General features: G+C 42.7%; 1 protein-coding gene across 12 annotated transcripts in view; it reads right to left on the bottom strand.

Annotated features, from left to right (window-relative positions):
• The window catches only part of SLC8A1 (solute carrier family 8 member A1), a 443,214-nt gene that overhangs the window by 73,421 nt on the left and 349,962 nt on the right, over positions 1-19,831 (bottom strand). For all 12 annotated transcript variants that reach the window (XM_060309339.1, XM_060309335.1, XM_060309342.1 and 9 more), the window contains one exon: positions 1,674-1,949. In XM_060309339.1, the coding sequence (XP_060165322.1) occupies positions 1,674-1,949 (276 nt within the window). The remainder of the gene's footprint in view (positions 1-1,673; positions 1,950-19,831) is intronic.

The raw sequence follows: 19,831 nt of genomic DNA, 5'->3' as shown, positions 1-19,831 counted from the left end.
TGGAAAAAGTTAAAAATAAAGACCAAATATAGACCTGTTGGAACACCGCTGGGGTTGAGGGGGGATCAATCAACCCCAGTTGATCAGCAGTCAACCGGAAGACTCTGCACAGCCCTGCTCACTAAGGCGGGGAGGGAGAACACTCTCGAAATCCCTCAGCTCCTCCATTAACTCAGCTGGACCCCCAGAACCGTGCTGGGCCCAGCATGATCAGGACTCCTAAACAGTCGATCAGTTGTAATACACCATGTGCCACGGCTCACCAGGATATATCTGGACCTTTCATCCATCCTTCGTTTCTCAAGGGGTGAGGCGTCCAAATTCATACTCGTCAGATCCTCCTTAGCCATTCAACACCATAATCACAAGCGCTGCTCTTTTATTGAATTCCATGTCCCAGATGCTTTCCTAGCTATATAATTTTACAGGCGTTTTCTCCAATCCTTACCCTGATCCTGCAAGTTAATATGGTTGTCCCTATTTCATAAATGAAGAAACCGAGGCTCAGAGAAGTAATCTATCCATAGTCACTGAGATAATGAATATCTGAGAAGAACAGCCAGTGATTTCAGTCAAGAGATGCATGGTTTAAACTGTGCTTGCTTTCAGACTCAAAAGCCAGGTCGCCAACTATGGCAAGCATTAGTAGAAGTCACAGCATTTTCATTAAGGCTGTGGCAAAGCGGGAAAGTGGGAGAGGAACGGCACCATCCGCAGGGCTGTATTTCCCCTCAATTCCTGCCTTTTCCCAAGCCCACTGCAACCCCTGTCATTGACCTTCTGTTGGTAGAGATGCAAGTCTTGTTGCTCTAAGTTGAGACTACACATCTGTCAAGATGTCAGCTAGTGACGGGAAGTAGGTCCAGAACTTCAGTTACAATAAGCTCTGATGTGTATCAGAATCACCTGTGAGCTGAACACACATTTCTGGGCCCTTCTTTAGATCTTCTGACTCCATAGGTTGGCTGTGGGTCTCAGGCATTTGCATTTTTAAAAACAAACTCCCAGGTGATTCTGATGCCCATCAAAGTTTGAAAATTACTGCTCTCAATGTTATGTTCAGGAGGACGAGATCTTACTCAGAAGAGGGAGTACTCATAACGAGCTACAGTTGCAGGCTGGAAGAAAAATTCAGCTTAGCGGGAATGCATGAAGGGATGTCCACCTGGCCTTCTTATTTTGCTCAGGATAACTTTTTCCTGTTCTGATCCATGTCTGTTTTCTATTTACTCCCATTAATGTTTGGGTCAAGAGAATCATCAGGTCTTAAATATTTATCTTAGTTACCCAACAAATACCGTGCTTCATCCAAACTTGACTAAATACATAGAAGACAGAAATTTTGTTCTTGAAGATAATTCTGTAGTTGTGTTTTTGAAAGTTCTAATTGTAATGGGAAGCTGACCTATCAATCTATCCACCAAATCAATCTGCTCTCTCCGTGCAGGCAGGCCCTCTGGGAATGCTATCCTGTCATGATGATACTGACCAGCTTTCTAACCTTGAGAAATGCCATGACGATGTTCTGGCGGTGACCTCATGCACAGCACTGGGCTTTTGTCTTTCATAGGCCTGGTTTGTTAGCACGGCACTTGAAATTGTAGGAACAAAAGGGTCAAGAAAGCAAATGGGCTTCCGCTCCTGGGGGAATCACACAGGGATGTATTCATTACCTGGCACTGACGTTCCAAGTGCGACGAACACTACCGCGGTCACCGAATCCTTCAGGCCGATGGTGCAGCCGAAGTGGGAAGCCAGGTCTCCGATGAAAGCCGTCAGTATGCCAATCATGAGGATGGAGACGATGAAACACGCCCAGCCATTCCAGTATTCTGTAGGGGGGACGAAGGCGAAGAGAACCTTCCAGAACACAGTCAGAAAGTGCATCACGTAATCGAAGCAGGAGGGCAGCTTCTCCTCCCCACATTCATCGTCGTCATCATCTTCCCCTAGAGAGAAAGGAATGAGGAATATTTCATCAAAATCTGTGCTATCAGGGTTTTCCTCTCTCCCACTTTCTCCTTCCTAGGCCTGTTGGCCCTCCCTTGAGAGGTGGGTGAAGCTTTGGGTTTTCCAAGAGTCAATCATAATCAACCAAATCATTATTAAGGTACTGACATGCCCCCTCGCTGTGGTTCACAGATCAATAGCAAAACCTTAAGCCCCAACCAGTTCCGGTTATATGCAATCAACACATACTTTCTACTCCCACGTCACCTCCCGTGAGTATTGTCATTTCATGGAAATGAAAAGGATTTCTCCCCAAAGGCAGGAAAGTCGTGTGCCAGGCTTGGAAAAAGCCTCCTTTAATGAAAGATGACTGACAGTTCTTCTACCAGGATTCTTTCCTTCCAGCTTGGAGTCTAGCTCTGGGGATTCATGGCCATATGATCCTGTATAGGACCATGTTCTAACAGGGCCCTCCAGCTTCATCTCCTGCAACTACTTCAAACTCAAACTTCATCCCAGCCAAATGGAATTATTTGCATTTTCTAAAAAACTGTATGTAATGTACTTTCTCCTACTTTTGTCCTTTAGAACTAAATGTGCTTGGCATATCCTAATCCCTCCCTCCTTATCCTTTAAAAAAAAAAAAATCACTGCCCTTGTGAAACTTCCCCTGACCACCATCCTCCCGCCCCTTGCCCTCCAGCCTTCTGGGAACTTCTTGGGGCTTCCATAGCCCCCCCCCCTCAACACTGCTAACACTGGATCACTGTGGTCCCTGAACAGCGGCAGGAGCACAAGGGAATTTTTTAGAAATGCAAATTTCTGGCCCCGCTGCATCAGAAACTAGGGGAGTGGGGGTAAGGTGGGAGGTGTTTGAACAAGGCTTCCAGGTGATTCTCACGCATGCTTAATTTGAGACCAGTCTCTAGATTGTGCCTGTTCACTTTCCTTCTCCATTTGACTATGAGCCTGTCAAGGGCAGGAGTTTGTTCATTTCTGTGTCCTTAGTGTTTGGTCTAATCTCCAGCGCGTGCATGCGTGTATGAATTTCCACTGACTTTATGTAACTACTTAATGACATAACACACACACATATAACAATGTTGCCAAGTAAATTCACAAAGCTTACTACTTAAAGGAGCCAGGAAATTAACCGTATTCTAAAACGGAAACTTCATTTACAATGTGATACAATCCCCATTCACATATTTGAAAATTGAGCTACTGAATGTCACCTCTTCTTGAAGTGGTGGCTAGTATATATTTACGTGTTTTGTAGCCATTTTGGAAAGAACTTCTCCTTGAGAGTTTGTTTCACCACTACCACCTCCCCGAACCTTGTCACCAGGGATCCACTTCCTCCAACCAATGCAGCCGGCAGCTGGTGAGGCTGTCACACTTCCCAGCTGTCTGCCCAATCTTAGATTGCCAGCATGGGGCAAACATGCGTACTCTTCATGAGACACTCCTTGGTGAGGCCCTCTGGAGCAGCACATAACTGGGAAACCCTCTTAAATCCAAGGAGCTTTGAGGGAAAAGTGCCTCTCACAAAATACGAGGAGTGTCTGGATTTGTAACTTGTCATCTTACAGGACGAAAGAAGAGGCAATGGTTCGCTCTTCAGTGAGTGCACGGTCAGAATTATTATGCACATAAACTTTGGGGATCTGCAGAGAAAGTAGCCTCATCTTTGAGGCTCTGGAAGGTCTCCAATAAGCTCTCGGGAAGAAGCCCTCAGCAGACGGATGGAATCACCTTTGGAAACGAACTAGGTAGAGGACTTGACTCAGGTCAGCTGATGGAAAAGTGAGTGACACACTAGAGTGAAAGAGCCTAGTTGACCACGTTAAAGTAATTGACCAAGGAGGCCATTAGACGGGAGTGGCTCTAACGCCTTAGTAACGGAATGTGAGCAAGCCGAAACCTCAGCCAGAGTCAATTCCTATAAATACATTTGTATCTGAGAAAATGAAACCGAGGAACCAACATTCACAAACAGCCCACCTAGGCTCTCCTAAGTAAGGCAACTGCTTAAGCTAGAGCCACTCAGCTTCCTTGCTTCACTTCTGAGTCTGCTCTGTAAGAGGCTGTTCCCAGCTCCTAACGGCAGAGTGCCCCTAACCACTTCTGGTTTGATTCTGCCTGAGGTGAATCCACGTTTGCTCAAATAAACTCTTAAAAACTTTTAGTGTGCCTCAGTTTATAATCAACCATTTCCTACAGTGCTCACGCTGTATGGGTATTACATATTTCTAATATCATCCGTGCCTGAAAGTAGAAGATGCTTTTAAGTAAAAGCACATGTTGTGGACTGAATTGTATCTCCTCCAAATTCACATGTTGAAGCCTGACCCCCAGTCAAAGAGTGGGACTGTATTTGGAGATAGGGCCTTCAAAAAGATGCTTCAATGAAAACGGGGCTGTTAGGGTGGCCCTTTATCCAATCTGACTGGTGTCCTTATAAGGGGGAATTGGGACACAGAGAGATAGCAGGGACACATGCACATGGAGGAAAGACCACGTGAGGACACAGCAAGAAGGTGGCCCTTCGTTCCCCCAAGTCAAGGAAAGAGACCTTGGGAGAAGCCGAACCTGCCAAAACCATGATCTTGGACTTTTATCCTCCAGAACTGAGAAAACGCACTTCTATTGTTTAAGCTACCGAGTCGGGGGTATTTTGCTGGCAACCCTAGCAAATTAGTACAGCCCCTTTGGAAGCATCCTACGGCATAGCACTGACATATAGGAACAGCCACTCAGTGTTGCTATTACTTACTCCTTTCTTGTTTCCTTCCATTTCTTCTTTTTTCCTTCTGTTACTGAACCAGGTTCGTTTTGCCCCAAGCACAGCAAGCCAAAACGCTGAGAGGGTTCTTCCCCAAGGCAGCCAAGTGAAGAAACGGGAGAACAAGCCTCAAAGCTCCCTCTATGAAAGCAGAGGGTTCCGGGTATTTATGGGATGACCAATAAAGAAGCAGAGTGGTCTGGGGTGTGGGGAGCATGGGGAAAGGTGATTGGAAAAACGTGCGGTAACCTTGGTTCTGCTCAGGCGTACCTAAGCACGTTCAAAATGTCACTGAGCTAGCATCCACGCATGCCCAGAGGAGGGTCAGCGGTCCCACCCAGTCTTAACCAGCTCAGTTCCAACTAGACACAGCTGACTCCAAGTCCCTGAAACAACTTGGGCCAACATCTTATTGTTTAAGCTACTTGGAGGACCTGCAAGTCTCAAAATGGCCTTGATTAGTGAGGGCAGGTGAAATGGATTTGACTCTGTTTCACTTCTTTCACCTTTCTTCCCATTTCCCTTTTACCCTCCACTTGAGCTCCAGGTGGAACTCATTGTGAGAGCTGAAATTGTCAGTCCTTGTTTGAGGGGGGTAGGAAGAAGAGGACCATGCTAATGATTTCTCTACCTCCTTCTCTCCCTGCTTCCCAATCCAAAGGGGGGACTGCACGTACCCCAGGAAAGCTCAGAAAAAGCACTAGACTTTCTAGTTATATTTATTTTGTATCTGATCCTTCAAAATATCTATATTTGTAAATATTTTATCATTTTATAGGGGGTATGATTAAAACAGTTTGGAAAACACTAGATTTTAATCAATCATTCATAGAAACACAGATTATTCTGCCTCTAACTCTACAAAATTACTTAATTTGGGGTGTCTAAGTCTCATACTGTGGAGACGAACAAGAAAACAATGAAGCTTCTGAGAAGAAATGACACTTATAAATTGAGAGTAGATGTCGTATTTGTCTTCAAGATGGAAATAATAACCCCTTTCCCATGAGGGATGTGCAAGGGAATAATTAGATCATTTCTGCAAAGTGTATGAGGATATTTCAAGGTAATGATTATCATGGTAGTTATCATTATTTTCCTCCACTTAGGATTGTTACTGTGTTTCCCCATCATTATTTAATTACTTGGTCAAGATGCTGGGTCCTAAGGTGACATTCTTGGTTTTTAAAAACAAAATCTAATATTGCCCTCTGGAATTAACTTTATGACTTGTACGTGTACAATGCAAAATGTGTGTGTGTGTGTGTGTGTGTGTGTGTGTATGCATGCAAGAGAGAGAGAGAGAGGGAGAATTTCCTTCTGTAGGCTTCCAACATTATAAGGAATATTAAACATCTTAATGCTTAAGTCTGGACTGGGAGGCCCATCTGTTTTATTGCATTTGAAAGAAGAAGTGGCTTCCCATCTTTCTCCTGGAATCTCACTGCTCTTTATAAATTTTAATCTCCCACTCAGATGTTATTTAAATATTAAAAATGACCCCTGACTGCCATGTATGAGACACAATTACCTTGTCTTGGAGAAGGACAAAGAAATATTATGTTCATTCATCACCACCTGGACTGTACTTAAAAGTGTGCTCCTTGCAAAGAGCAGTGGAGCATTAAACACACACACACACACACACACACACACACACACACACACACACACACACCTGGAGCATCTTTTATGTGATGGTAGAGATGACAGTAATTTGCTGGTATGTTTGCCAGCTCAGGGTTACTGGATGCTGCGTAATTCTTTCGAGTCTCTCTTCTGTATTAGCAAAGAAACAGGCAGGTTGGTGGGTTTCCTTTTATAGGATCCCAAACAAAGGATCCTCTTATCCCAGAATCCTTCATTTCAGCTTTATGGATTTCAGTAATGGGAAGATAACAAACAAGCTGTATTTGATTAATCCCTCCCATGGCTTTTTAAATGGTTTCCTTGATTCATACTGGACTTCCTAAATATAACTACAAAAGTAGTCTAATCATTAACATCACAGAGAGTGGACAGAGCATCCCTTCAACTACTGATATAATGGTACTTGCCCGGGCCCTGCTCTGGAGCATGAGAACAAGGGTACTGTCAGCACAATTAATTGATCAAGAAAGGCAATCCCTGGGCTTGGCACCTGCAGAGTACACAGCAGCTAAAGTAAACCAGGTGTTAATTTGTAGAGATGCTCAGGGTTTGGCCTCAGGGAGAACTTTAAGAACTAGAAATAGAGGCTGCTGGGGTATAATGGACATTTGGGTCTGAAGACTTAAGTCAATTTCTGGTTCTAATAGCTTGTTTGGGGGCAAGACACTTGACCTTCCTGGGCCTCAATTCTTCATCGGAAGAGTTTCCTAAATCCCACACACAGAGCTACTGTAAGGACCAGGAGAGGAAATGTCCAAGTCCTTTGTAAAACTGCAAACCCCTTTACAGACAGACATGCCATATTCCATCATTGTTATTTGTCAGAAGAAAGGCAGTAAATCAATATGATTTACTAAATCACAAATTATCACAACTAAATTATCACAACTCTGTAATGGAAAGCAGTTTAGAGAATCTTGTTAATCTGAGAAACTGACTTTCAATTCCTTCTAGATATTCATTTATTTATAATTAGTCCATTTTTATTTTGCAAGACTATCCTCCAACTATGAGAATAATGAGAACGATCAGAATGCTTTCCGGGAGCATGACACAATGGGTTTAGGATGGTATTTGTGGGCAACCACACTGCCTTCATGAGATCGTCTAAGCCCGATAAGTGTTACTCAGCGGCCTCATGTAATATACAAATCAATAACCATGAAGGTGGATCACTACAGTGGTTTTCTTCATTCTGTAGACATTGTTTTGGGCATAATTTCTTTCTGAAATTTTATTCCTTTTTTCCCGTGTGGTTGATTTGATTTTGTTTCTCTTTCATTTCTGAGCACAAAGATTTGTTCTCTTCAAACAGATTAACAAGCTAATTTGTTACTGAATGGGCTTTCTCTTCCATAGCTATCACTTTTTTTTTTTTGCAACCCGATATACAATAATTATAAATCAAGTTCTACTCTTCTGTTGTATATTTCCATTTCTCTTATTCAAAGGTTCTTACAAAATTACTAAATATTTTAAATGAAAGAAACTTTAGCAATCAGCTAATTTACCCCTTCTAATTTTAAGAGAACAAACTGAGAACTGATTCAACTGATGAATTTTTGTTCACCTGACAGAAAAACCCGAGCGAACTTTTTGGCCAAATACTTATTCCCTGATGCAAAGTAGAAGATGTCAGCAACTTTTCTTCCAAGTATATTGCAAGATAATTCCTTATCAACAGAGATCTCAAAACACAATTCACTCAAATTTCTAGATCTATGAGTTGCCAAAGCACAGGGAAAGAATACAGACATTTGCTTCTATCAAATGAAACGTGTGGGGATTAGAAAAATACCTGAACTTAAAGCACTGGAAGGGTTTCGGAACCTGCCCATGTCAGCTCCCTGTTTAATGGGAATTTCTTTAAAATCTCTTTGCCAAATAGTCACCCATGCCACACTTAAGAGTCTCAGCTATTAGGGAGTTCATAGTCTCACAATGCACAGTTTAACAGCTCTGGCTGTCAGCTTGGGCTGGTAGGTCCATTCATTTGTCCGGGTCCCATTCCTTAAGCCACGTGGAGTAAGTTTAATCGTGTTCCACGTGACATTCCTTCAGGTACTTGATGCTGACTCCTCTCATTTCACCCTCAGTCCTCGCTCCAAGTTCAGTCTGGCCATGCTCCTCTGAGCAGTCTGCTGCTTCTTCTTTTTTTAATTTTTATTTTCTATTGGACTCTAGTTGATTAACAATGTTGTGTTAGTTCCAGGTGTACAGCAAAGTGATTCAGTTATACACATACATGTATCTATTCTTTTTCAAATTCTTTTCCCATTTAGCTTATTACAGAATACAGAGCAGTGTTCCCTGTGTTATGCAGTAGGTCCTTGCTGGTTACCTATTTTAAATAGAGCAGCGTGTATGTGGAAGGGTAGGGGGAAGGGATAGATTGGGAGTTTGGGACTGACATGTACACAGCCTTCCTTTTTAGAATGCAGTGCGTGGAGCTGAATGCAACTCCAAGAGGCGCTTATTTGCCTGCACCGGGGAAGGTCTTTCGCCATCCTCATTCTGGTCACTTTTGTTAATGAACACGTTGGGCTGACATCACACATTGTCATACGAGTAAACCAACATCAACAATCCACTCTTCCGAAGACATTTCTAGGTCATGTCTTCCATTTTCCACACTAGCGTAATTGATTTTGGGGGACACAATTGTACAACCTTTCACCTATCCTTAACAGGAAGTGATTAAAAGAAGTGATTACTTACTGTCTTTTCAATCCATGTAAAACTTTGTCATGAGAAAACTCGAACCTTGATAGCATACCAGCTCTTTCTAAGAAGTGTCACTCTTGAAGCCTTCTTTAAAATGTATTTGGATTATGACAAAGTCTCTTGGTGTGGCTAGTTATCCTTGTGGGTGGCGGGCTGTGGGCCATTCTGATGGTCTCTAGTCTCACTGCCCTCATCCCCTGCAGCCAAAGGCCTGAGAGCAAGCCTGGTCATATATCAAGAGGCCCGTCTTTACTAAGTCGTGGGGATCAGAATTAGTGTGGAGACTCCACGCCTAAAATCCACTGTGCCTAGACACCCACAGCTAGGAGTATGTCCTTTATTCTAGAGACGACTTGACTGATCTCTAGTTTTCATTCTATTTCCTTGGAGAGATGCATTGGATATCAACATCATGTTGTAAGAAATATGAGTTCGAGACTGCTGTAGCTTTGTGACTTGAACTTCTGGCCTGTTCTTAGAGGGAGAGGACACCGATATAGGCCCTGTTAATCATCCCCACGAACTACTTCCAAGCCAGAGATAGCTATGGGCCATTCTGCCCCACAGGACCAGTGCGACTTTCACTCCATACTTGGGCGGTTAAGGAAAGGTGATATGTGACAATCCTGAAAGGGACACTTGAAGGCAGCTCACTCTCTGCGCATAACTTTCAACCCTGTTGGAAACAAATGAACCCCTGGGTGAAATTTTCCACAAAGAACAGAATGCTTAATAGTTGAGGTCATTATGGACCTTGTTAGGATGGTTAACACAGCACAAGAAATATCTAACGTGACAGAAATATTTCTCAGCAAATGTAGCCACTGTCAAAATGAAAAACGGATCCACTAAGGAGTTCTAGCTCCATGCAAGTTTGATTATTAGCCAAATGAATCAGTTTAAAGCTGAAACTCGACTGCTTAGCCTCTTGCTTTTTAAAGAATTCCTCTATGTGAGCTGAGGGCTCCTAAATGACTGTGGGCTGACAGAATTAGTCACATGTGGGTTTTGCCCCAAGCTTTATTTTTGCAAAATCACTCCAAGTCAGGCTGAGTCTTGAAATTCAGAGGGTCCTCTTACCCTTTATTGATTGTAGGATTGACAGAATTTCAGGCTCTTGCAATAAAGGAGCATCTTGCCTGCAGACTGGAGCACCTAAGAAATAAACCTCCAAAAAGCAGAAGTGATACTCAGCAAGTGTAGATGCCTCCTGCCAGTTTAGATGGTTTAGTTAAAGTGGGGAGTATGTGGGCACACTAGATTCCAAGACTGGACCCAGGGCTCTGATAACTCTTTGTAAATACCAGCAGCTGTGTCTGAATTCGCCTCCTGGAGTGTGGGAAGCTGGGCCTTGGGGGAACTAGGCAGCAATAACCCTGTAATTGTCAACAACAACAACAATCAACATTACGTCCTAGGAAAATGTTGAAATTTATATAAACAGTAGATGTGTAGCAAAGGTTGCCCCACATGCAGAGGAGCACAAAGACGATCTAGATTCTCTTAAGATGCTGCTGCGATTAAACTATAAATTCAGATTCACTTACTAAGTGCCTAACTACCTTCATGCATATGGGTCAATACACACATTCCACTTAATCTCCCAGCAATCTGGTAAAGTAGGTATTATTTTCTCCATTTTAAAGATGAAGAAACGAAGGCTCACAGTTTAAGTGACTTGCTTATGAGATTTAAACTCTTTCACTTTATTGCAATTACTTGACCCATTTTTCCCAGAGAAAAAAATCTCTGTGGTTTGTCCAGCAACAATCCAATCTGATAAAAATCTAAGCTCATCTGACATTACTTTATGAAAAGTGTAATTGGGAAATAACCTACCTCCTTAAAATAAACCCCTGCATATGCTACCGTGTATAAAATATTGAATGCTCTTTCAGGGAATGAATGGATGGCCCTACTTCCTTTCTTCTTCCTAAAGAGTCTGGTTTTCTTTTACTCTTTGGGAAAATTCTCTACTGGTGGTTTATGTCAGCCCTGGGGGGAAGTGGGATTTTCTTCATACTGTGGCAAACATCAATCTCTCTGCATAGAGAATGGAATGGACTCTAGATAGCTCTTGGGCAAAGACAACTCCCCTGCTTTGTGACTGCTTTCCTGGTCTCAGGACCACTTGAAGGGACTTTCTTCTGATCATGGGCTTTGTGAGTTGATCTGCCAGCAAACTGGTGATGAAAGTGGGGTATCTAGAAATCTCATCATGGCCTCGGTTTGCACAATACAAAGTGACTGCAATCATTCAGGGTGCACCTCATCTGCTCGTCCCTGGTCCCTTCTCTCTTGTGATTTTCATTGAGATGCCGGTAAACAGGGCTCTGCACTGACAGCAAAGAGGCTTTGATGATTTCCATGTTCTTGGGCACCTCACAGATTCATCTCCTGGAAACAAAGGCTAGCCTCAACTACCCTTCTCTCTGGTGCGGTTGAAAAGATAAATGAGACTTTTTTTTTTTTTGCGGTACACGGGCCTCTCACTGTTGTGGCCTCTCCCGTTGCGGAGCACAGGCTCCAGACGTGCAGGCTCAGCGGCCATGGCTCACGGGCCCAGCCGCTCTGCGGCATGTGGGATCTTCCCAGACCGGGGCACGAACCCGTGTCCCCTGCATCGGCAGGCAGACTCTCAACCACTGCGCCACCAGGGAAGCCCGAGACTTTTTTAAAGAGAAGTGAGAATCTTATATGTAGTGAAATCGGTTTTGGACAAGAGGATTAGCTCCTTAGTGGAATTCAGGTGGAGCATCCTGTTCCCTGACTGCACGTGAACACTTCCTTTAAAGGGTAGGCTGCCTAAGGCGGGTGTTGACCATCAGATTTGTCTGTTCGTCAGTGGATTTTTCATCTCTCGTAAAAAAAAAAATCCTGTAATGGAGCTGTTTGATGCTTTTCTTTAATATAAAGCATCTTTAAAATATCCCTTCCCCTCTCATTATCAATGTCTGTGGCCTATTTTCCTTATTTGGTTAAGGCATGGAGAAAATGCTGTTACGTCTATAGGTCTGATCTCTAAAAGTATTTCAGGTCACTGTTTTGTCCCATAAGCCTAGGCTGAACCTCTAACCTGAACCAATATCCCTAGTAAAATAACCAATAAACCTCTTCTTCAAAGGGAATGCAGTGGTTAAAAGAGTCACTTCATTTGTACCATTCGTATCGGCAGTGAATATTTATTCATCATTTACATGTCAGGTACAGTTCTAGGCATTGAAACTGCAGACAAATAAGACCCCATAAAATGTCCATTCTGGTAAGGAGAGATTGATAGTAACCAAGTAAAACGAATGAACAAACATCATTTCAGATGTTGATCTGGGCTCTGAAGACACTGAAGTCAGAGAGTATAATAAAGAGTGACTGGGTTGTACAGAAAGTCTTCTGAGGTGGTGACCCGTGAGCTGAGACCTTAATGCTGAGAACATCCGGACGTGGAGGGAAAGCCTTCCATGCAGGGGAAAAAACTTATGCACAAGCCCTGAGGCAAGAGCAAAGTACGACGAATAAAAGTAATAAGCTTGTGGCCTACGGGCATTAGATTCTGGGATGCACAAGTGTGACAAGATGGAAAGAGTACCCACCTTGGAACCAGAACCTATGGGTCCAAGTGTGAATCCCAACTTCTGTTTCCCCATCTCGTAAACAGGTTCCTCAATACCTACTGCACAGGGTTGCCGTGTGAAGCTGGTGTGAACACAAAACAACTATTCATCAAGAGCAGGGCCATTCACTTCTTTGAATGCTGCTAAACTGTTGGCCCAAGAAAGTTGTGGTCTTTGCTTCACTTAATCCTGAAGGATCATGTCATCAAGAAACCCAGAGGTCCTTAGGTGACATCAGGGGACAGGCATGGAATAAGGGCAAAGGTGCTGGTTCCACAAACGCCAACTTGGAAAGAATAATGAGAGCGGTGCTATGTGGTGTAGCAAGTACCCTGGGTTCTGAAACAGGCTCTGTGTGACCTTGGAGGAAATTCTTTCCCTCTCTGGTCTCAGCTTCTTATTTATTCAAAAAAAGCAAGGTTGGACTAGCTGATCAGTAAGCTTCTTTTCAGGTCTGCACCAGGATTCTGGTCTAAGATGCTTTCTCAGGACAGAAGAGACAACACCCAGCCAGATGTGAACAGGCACAGGCAAGGCAGGACAGAGGCACGGGCTATTGGGTTTTGTCAAAGCCTGTTGGTCCAGGCAAGTGGCTTTTCACTGCAGGAGTCAGAATGACAAGGTTTTTATCAAGACGGAAGGCTGTTAACAGCAAGAATTAATGCTGCAAGTCCCTTTCACAAGGCTCCTCCACCTGTGTGTGTGTGTGTGTGTGTTTTGGGGGGGGGATTGGTTATGTTTTCTCCTCCTTCCACCTCGCTGGATTATGCTGAAATGTTTCCCCCACTGGAAACAGTGTACAAAGGCTCCCGCCTTGGGATGAAACCCCTCTCAATACCTCGTGCATTGATTTGGAAGCAACAACTAAAACTGTATTCACATCGCAGCAGCCGAAGCCAACAAAAGAGCTACTGGATCCAGTGATGGTGCATTGTTTGCAGAGCTGAGCTGCTGCCTCTCCTCCAAACCACATTAGAGATGTGACTCCAGGCTTACAAATAAAAACGCTGAATCATTCCCAAGCCTTTGGTACAGTGTTTTCCTCAAGATTCTGTAATAAGCAATTTAAGAGAAAAACAGCCCAACAAGCCAGTATTCTTTTCAGAAATATTAGCTAAAGCCAGGGGCCAGAAAATAATTGCTTGCTTCTCCCGCCTTCTTGTTCTCTCACCGCTGTGTGGCTGGCCTGCCTCTTTCTGAAACTAAGAGTTGAAGCTACCTGATTCAACGTTTTATTCTGCTACCACTGACATTTTAAAGTTGATAGATATCCTAGATTTGCTTTATCTACCTACCAATAATATGGCCCTAGAATATCTGCCATAAATAGTTTCTTTATGGAACTTACCGTCATCCTCTTTGTTACTCATGCCCTCTGCTTTTCCTCTTTCTCATTTTGGATCATAAAAACCAGCCAAAAAACACTAAAATTCCACTAAGGAAACTGACAGAAAATGCAATTTAAAATATGGATTTGCATATGCAATTTGCATACGCAAAAATAAATGTATTATATGGGTACAATTACATGCATTTGTATATCTGTATGTTCTGTGTATATTATATATGAATTAAATGTGTCTGAAACTCTTTGAAATATGGCATATGTACGGATGAGGGTATGTATGTGTTTATACAGATTTTTTCTAGATCAGACATGGCAGTATGATATAGGGAAAACAGGCTTTTAATCCAGTTACATGTAGATTGGAAAACATTGATTCCCACCTAAATTCATTCACTCTTTATTCAACAAATTCTTATCACTGTCAAACACTGGCCTGGGTACTAGAGAAATAGTGGTAAATAGGACAGATTTGCTGTTGTTAAAAAAAGTATTTTAATTTAGACTCTTTCTACTTCCAAGAGGACTTGAGCAGATCTGTACCTATTAATAAAGTTAAACTACTTTAAGATAAAATAGGACCAAAAAATATCTGAAGAAAGCAGAAATAAAGGACACTTTCAGACACGTAAGTTGAGTGAATATTGAATACTTGGACAAAAAAAATTGACTAAGCTTTCTGATGGTCAAAGCAAATAAGAAAACACTGAAAAAAATTAATTTGCTGAAAAAAACAAAACTCCTTTTATTTAAACTAAAGTAGGAATTTATCATGTTTTCTTTCTTTTTTTTTTTTTTTTTTTTTTTTTGCGGTACACAGGCCTCTCACTGTTGTGGCCTCTCCCCTTGCAGAGCACAGGCTCCGGACGTGCAGGCTCAACGGCCATGGCTCACGGGCCCAGCCGCTCCGCGGCATGTGGGATCTTCCTGGACCAGGGCACGAACCTGTGTCCCCTGCATCGGCAGGCGGACTCTCAACCACTGTGCCACCAGGGAAGCCCTATCATGTTTTCTTTAACTATAGTAAGGGACATCTTGAATAATAACTCTAACTCTAAGGAAAGATACAAATACTTTTCAAATATTATACTTTAAAGGTAAAAATTAAAATTATGATTAATTTATAATCCAGTGAGAGCAGTTTTGATAGGGGCTCTGATAAAAAGTTAAAGAAGCTTTACTTTCCTGATATCTAATTCAAAGCAAGGAAGAGCAGCTACTGAATTTAACGTGACCATTAGACAGTGTGTCTTAAGCATCAGATCTCTTAAATGAGCTTTGGCCCAGTTGGTGTAATCACCCAGTTTATCTAATATGTACTCTAAGGCAGATGTTTCATTGGACTAAAGCCAGAGCTCTAAATTTCAAATAGCAGTGCCATTGAGAGTAAGTCGACATTTACTGCTGAAAGTGAAAGGCCCTTCAGAGGACCCTTTAGTACTTCCATGTTCCAAAAACAGAGGTCATCCATTCCAATGCCCTAACCTGTTTGTGGCCCATCAAACACACATTGTACATCTGATTTAATTATTAAAGAAAAGGGCACATTGACCAGAAGTAAAGAATGTCCATAAAACCTAAATGCCTCCCTTCCTGGAACTCCAATGCTGGTCCTCCTTGGGTGATAAGACTCTCTTCCCAGGTGCCAAGGCCATATTGACTTGCTGTGCACATGCTGGTCTGTTGTCTTTTTTTTCTTGAAACCTTGAAGAAATGTATCCCTGACTTGTATAATGTTCTTTGTTCTGATGAGATATAAGACTGTGCTGAAAAACACGCTTCTCAGGAGCAGTTTCTCAGAGTAATCTGGGAAGCTGTCTTGCAGGCTATAGTCTTCAGTTTGGCTCAAATAAAACTCTTTTCTATTTTTATTATAGACTGTTTATTGATTATTTTCATTGACATAGTAGACAAGCAATAAATGGTAACATTATTTAAGCAGAAAGTGGGCTGAAATTTTAGACACAGGTTTTGGAGCAACTTCCTTAGAGGTAACTGTATCTACCATTTCTCAGGAAACCTCAGCTTTTTTCATGAACCTCAGTCAATTTCTATTTTTACATAAAGGATAATTAAGAATCTTTATAGTCACACAAGAAACAGGACAAAAATGAAAACTCCCAAATCCCTAACACCCTCCTCCCTCTTTGTTTTTCTGATTTTCTCAAAGTCACATGAAGTCTGTGTCAAACCTGACCTAGCAGGATTATTTTTTTTCAGCTGCTTAAATGGGATTTCCATATGACCCAGGGGTTTACGCATTAAGTAATGAGAGTGTCTCCATAGTAATGATGTTTGATAATAGACCCTAGAAAGATTCCTGCTTAGACCAGATGGCACGGCAACCCCTTGAAACTCACTGGAGGTACCATTTTTATTATTTATTATTTAGGACTTGGGCAGTGGATCAGTCTTCAGGTTGACAGGATTGTCAGAGTGAATTATTGTTCATGGGCACCATTGAGGTGACAGTTTTTGCTATTAAATAATTCATCTTATCCGAGAGCACTTATTACTCTACATAACATGCATGGATAAAAGACCGATGACAGAAGCATCCCCCAAACTGAGCTAGTCTCCAGACTGGAATGGTAGACTCAGCAGACCACACCCACTCCACCTGTTTATTTAGCTGGTGTCGCTGTCTCTGATTTTAATCTATTGTGAAGTGTAGTGAGGGTGGACAGGCCAGTCACGTCTAAGATCCCGGCCTCCTGTTGAATGTCTACCCTTCTTCTGTCAAGGATTCCACAGGGATTTCTGGGCTCCAATTACCAAGCAGGAAGAAAATTAGAAATATTCGAATCGTCCTCTCACTTCGTTTCTTTTTTTACAATGGAAGACTATCTTCTCATCCCTTTCCTTCTAGGAGAATCGATGTGAATTGCATGCTGCTATTATGCTGAATATTTAATATAAGCAAGCCAGGAAGGTGGGCAGAGTGTATTTTTTTTTTCCATTGCTCAGAATCAGGTGGTCCGTGAAACATGATGCCATCGGGGCTGCTGTAAAAATACAGCAGACATCCACAGAGCTCCCAAAGTTCTATACTGGCTGGTTTCTTAGAACTCGCCTGGTCCAACTCTCTCATTTTACTGATGGTGACACTCAAATTCGGAAAGATTAAATACTTTGTCAAGTTATGCAGTTGACAAGAGACAGAATCAAGACTACAAAAAGGCTTCTTTTTTTGGCCACTTTTGAGTGTTCCTTCATTATGAGAAGTCCAACAGATATTATATCAGATATGCAAAATCGATGTCAAAAGTAAAAGGATTTGAGAAAAAGCCTTAATGCGGGATACTTAGAATGATCAGGTAAAAGAGGGGGCAGTGTGATGATGTTCTTGAAAGAATGTCACCAATTACTAGGCAGGAGAAGACTACAGATGCACCTAGGGAAACAAACACTTCCCTCTGTTCTTTAGAGAATTGACTGGTGCCTTCCCTGAAGGAAACATGAGCTGGGCTTAAGGAGATTTAACAAATATTAAGGGGAAGAAAAACCCTTCATATTTCAATCTGCAGCTCAGTTATGCAAATGAATAAAGATACAGGCCATATAAGGTGCCTGTCTCTGTGCCTGTGTTTTGTGTATCTGCATGTATGCACACATACATGTCTGCATGCATCTGCGTATGTATGTCTACAGGTGTTCTATGTGTGTGTGTGTGCTCAGGACTCAGGCACAGCGAGTGAGTGCACTTCTCACCCAGAAGAGAATCCCAGGCCGACATGTACCCCAGCGCTGACATTCACCAGCTTTGGCATCTTGGGCAAGTCGTCACATTGTTTTCCTGAATCTCACTCGCCTTATCTATCAAACGGCATGTGTAATACTACAAAGCAAAAAGGTCAACCAGTGTTTTTAGTCCCCTAGCCTTTTTAGTAATTAAACTGAATTGACTGCCTTTCCACAAAATTTGGTTCTATTTTATCGCAGAATATTCAAGAAGTTTGCCTCTCAAATAACCAACTGTGCTATCCCAACGCACAGACAGTCCTTGTGAAAATACGCGTTGCCTTGATCAATCCTTATGGCAACTCCATGAGTGAGGAACAGTTTTCTCCACTTTACACACGAGGGGACTGAGATTTAGAGGGGAAGGAATCTGCCTAGAGTCACCCAGGGAGTTTTTGGAGGTCTGGGACACAAATCCACATCTTACTCCAAAGCCAGGCTTGCCATCACTCTGTCCTTCACCTCACCACCACCCAAGGCTGCTGGAAAGAACAACAATGTTCCGGCTGTGGAACTGGCACTGGCATCCTGGTTCTCTTTACCCAGCTAACCTTTGCCCTCTTCCCTGAAACATCTGTTTCTCCCTCGTAGCCCAGCTGGTCCACAGTCTCTTAAAGCCAACCCTCCGTTCTGCCCTAGCCGAGACACTAGAAAGATGGCGGCACTGGGGGAAATTCAAACCAGACACACAGTGAGTGCTGGTTTCCCTTGGAAATACATCGGCTGCCACATCTTAAAGCACCTGATTGGGCTTCCCTGGTGGCGCAGTGGATGAGGGTCCGCCTGCCGAGGCAGGGGACGCGGGTTCGTGCCCCGGTCCGGGAAGATCCCACATGCCGCAGAGCGGCTGGGCCCGTGAGCCATGGCCGCTGAGCCTGCGCGTCCGGAGCCTGTGCCCCGCAACGGGAGAGGCCACAACAGTGAGAGGCCCGCGTACAGCGAAAAAAAAAAAAAAAAAAGCACCTGATGGTACTAGACTTGCCTTGTAAATTTCTGACAGGCATTTCACTACCGCTACCGCTCCTGGTATTCTATGCAGGGAAAGACAGAAGGAGAACTGCCAGGACATGACTATATAATCCCTTCCTAATCCCTTGAGTCTCATAAGTCCTTTAACTCTTCAAATATTGAACTATAAGAACTTGGTTTACAGAAACATTATGGTCATAGGAGGCCCAGGGACTGAGCTATGAAATTCAGAGAAGACAGGAGGACCAAAAGACAGCCAGGGGGTTACCTTGAAATTAGCTTAAATATAATCAGTGGGAAACAGAAGCAAAATCCTAGTTATAAAATTATTACTTTTGTTTAGCAAGATAGATCGTCTCAATTTTGCACAGAAAATTGCACAGGAAAAAGCCTCCCAGTAGAGACATTTAAAAGCAATTTAACATTTTTAATAAGGCAACTGATTCTCAACTATTTAGCCATGAAATCTTAAAATCCAATGAAAGTCTGTTTTCAAGAAATACTGCTTTACAAATTGTATTGTCTACTTAACAACCCAAGAATAGTAACATTCTTTAGAGACTTAAATTTAATCCTAATGACAACAACTAAGCTTCCTAACTGCCCTTCATGTAATTTAATGGCTATAAGCTATGGGTTTGCTTCTCTGATATTTTGTCTCAAAATTGTAAAGAAGATCCATTTTACCCAGCAGCCTGCAAATTTCTGAGCCATTTTGTCTTGTTCCCAAGCAGTCACTTAGAAACATAAAACAGAATATATTGCATGATCAATAAGAACCTTTGAGAGGTTGGGCATTTCATTCATGAACCGTTCTTCAAAGGATCTGAGTGGGAGTTATTCTCATCATGTAAGTGCTGAAACCATGGCACCAGGAGAGGTGACGAGGCCAGCGTCACTCCATGAGCCAGATGGGAGGAGCAATTTTCCTCACTTGGAAATGTCTCGCTCTTCAGGGCAGTGGACAGCACATTGGACTAGTGTTTGGTAGATCAGGGCTCTGGGCTATACCTTCCAAAGGCAAGTTGCCTTGCTGAGGCCCAGATTCTTCCTCCA

The sequence above is a fragment of the Globicephala melas genome, chromosome 12 (genome assembly GCF_963455315.2).
Source record: "Globicephala melas chromosome 12, mGloMel1.2, whole genome shotgun sequence".
Taxonomy (NCBI): domain Eukaryota; kingdom Metazoa; phylum Chordata; class Mammalia; order Artiodactyla; family Delphinidae; genus Globicephala; species Globicephala melas.
This window is presented reverse-complemented; position numbering and strand designations above follow the sequence as displayed.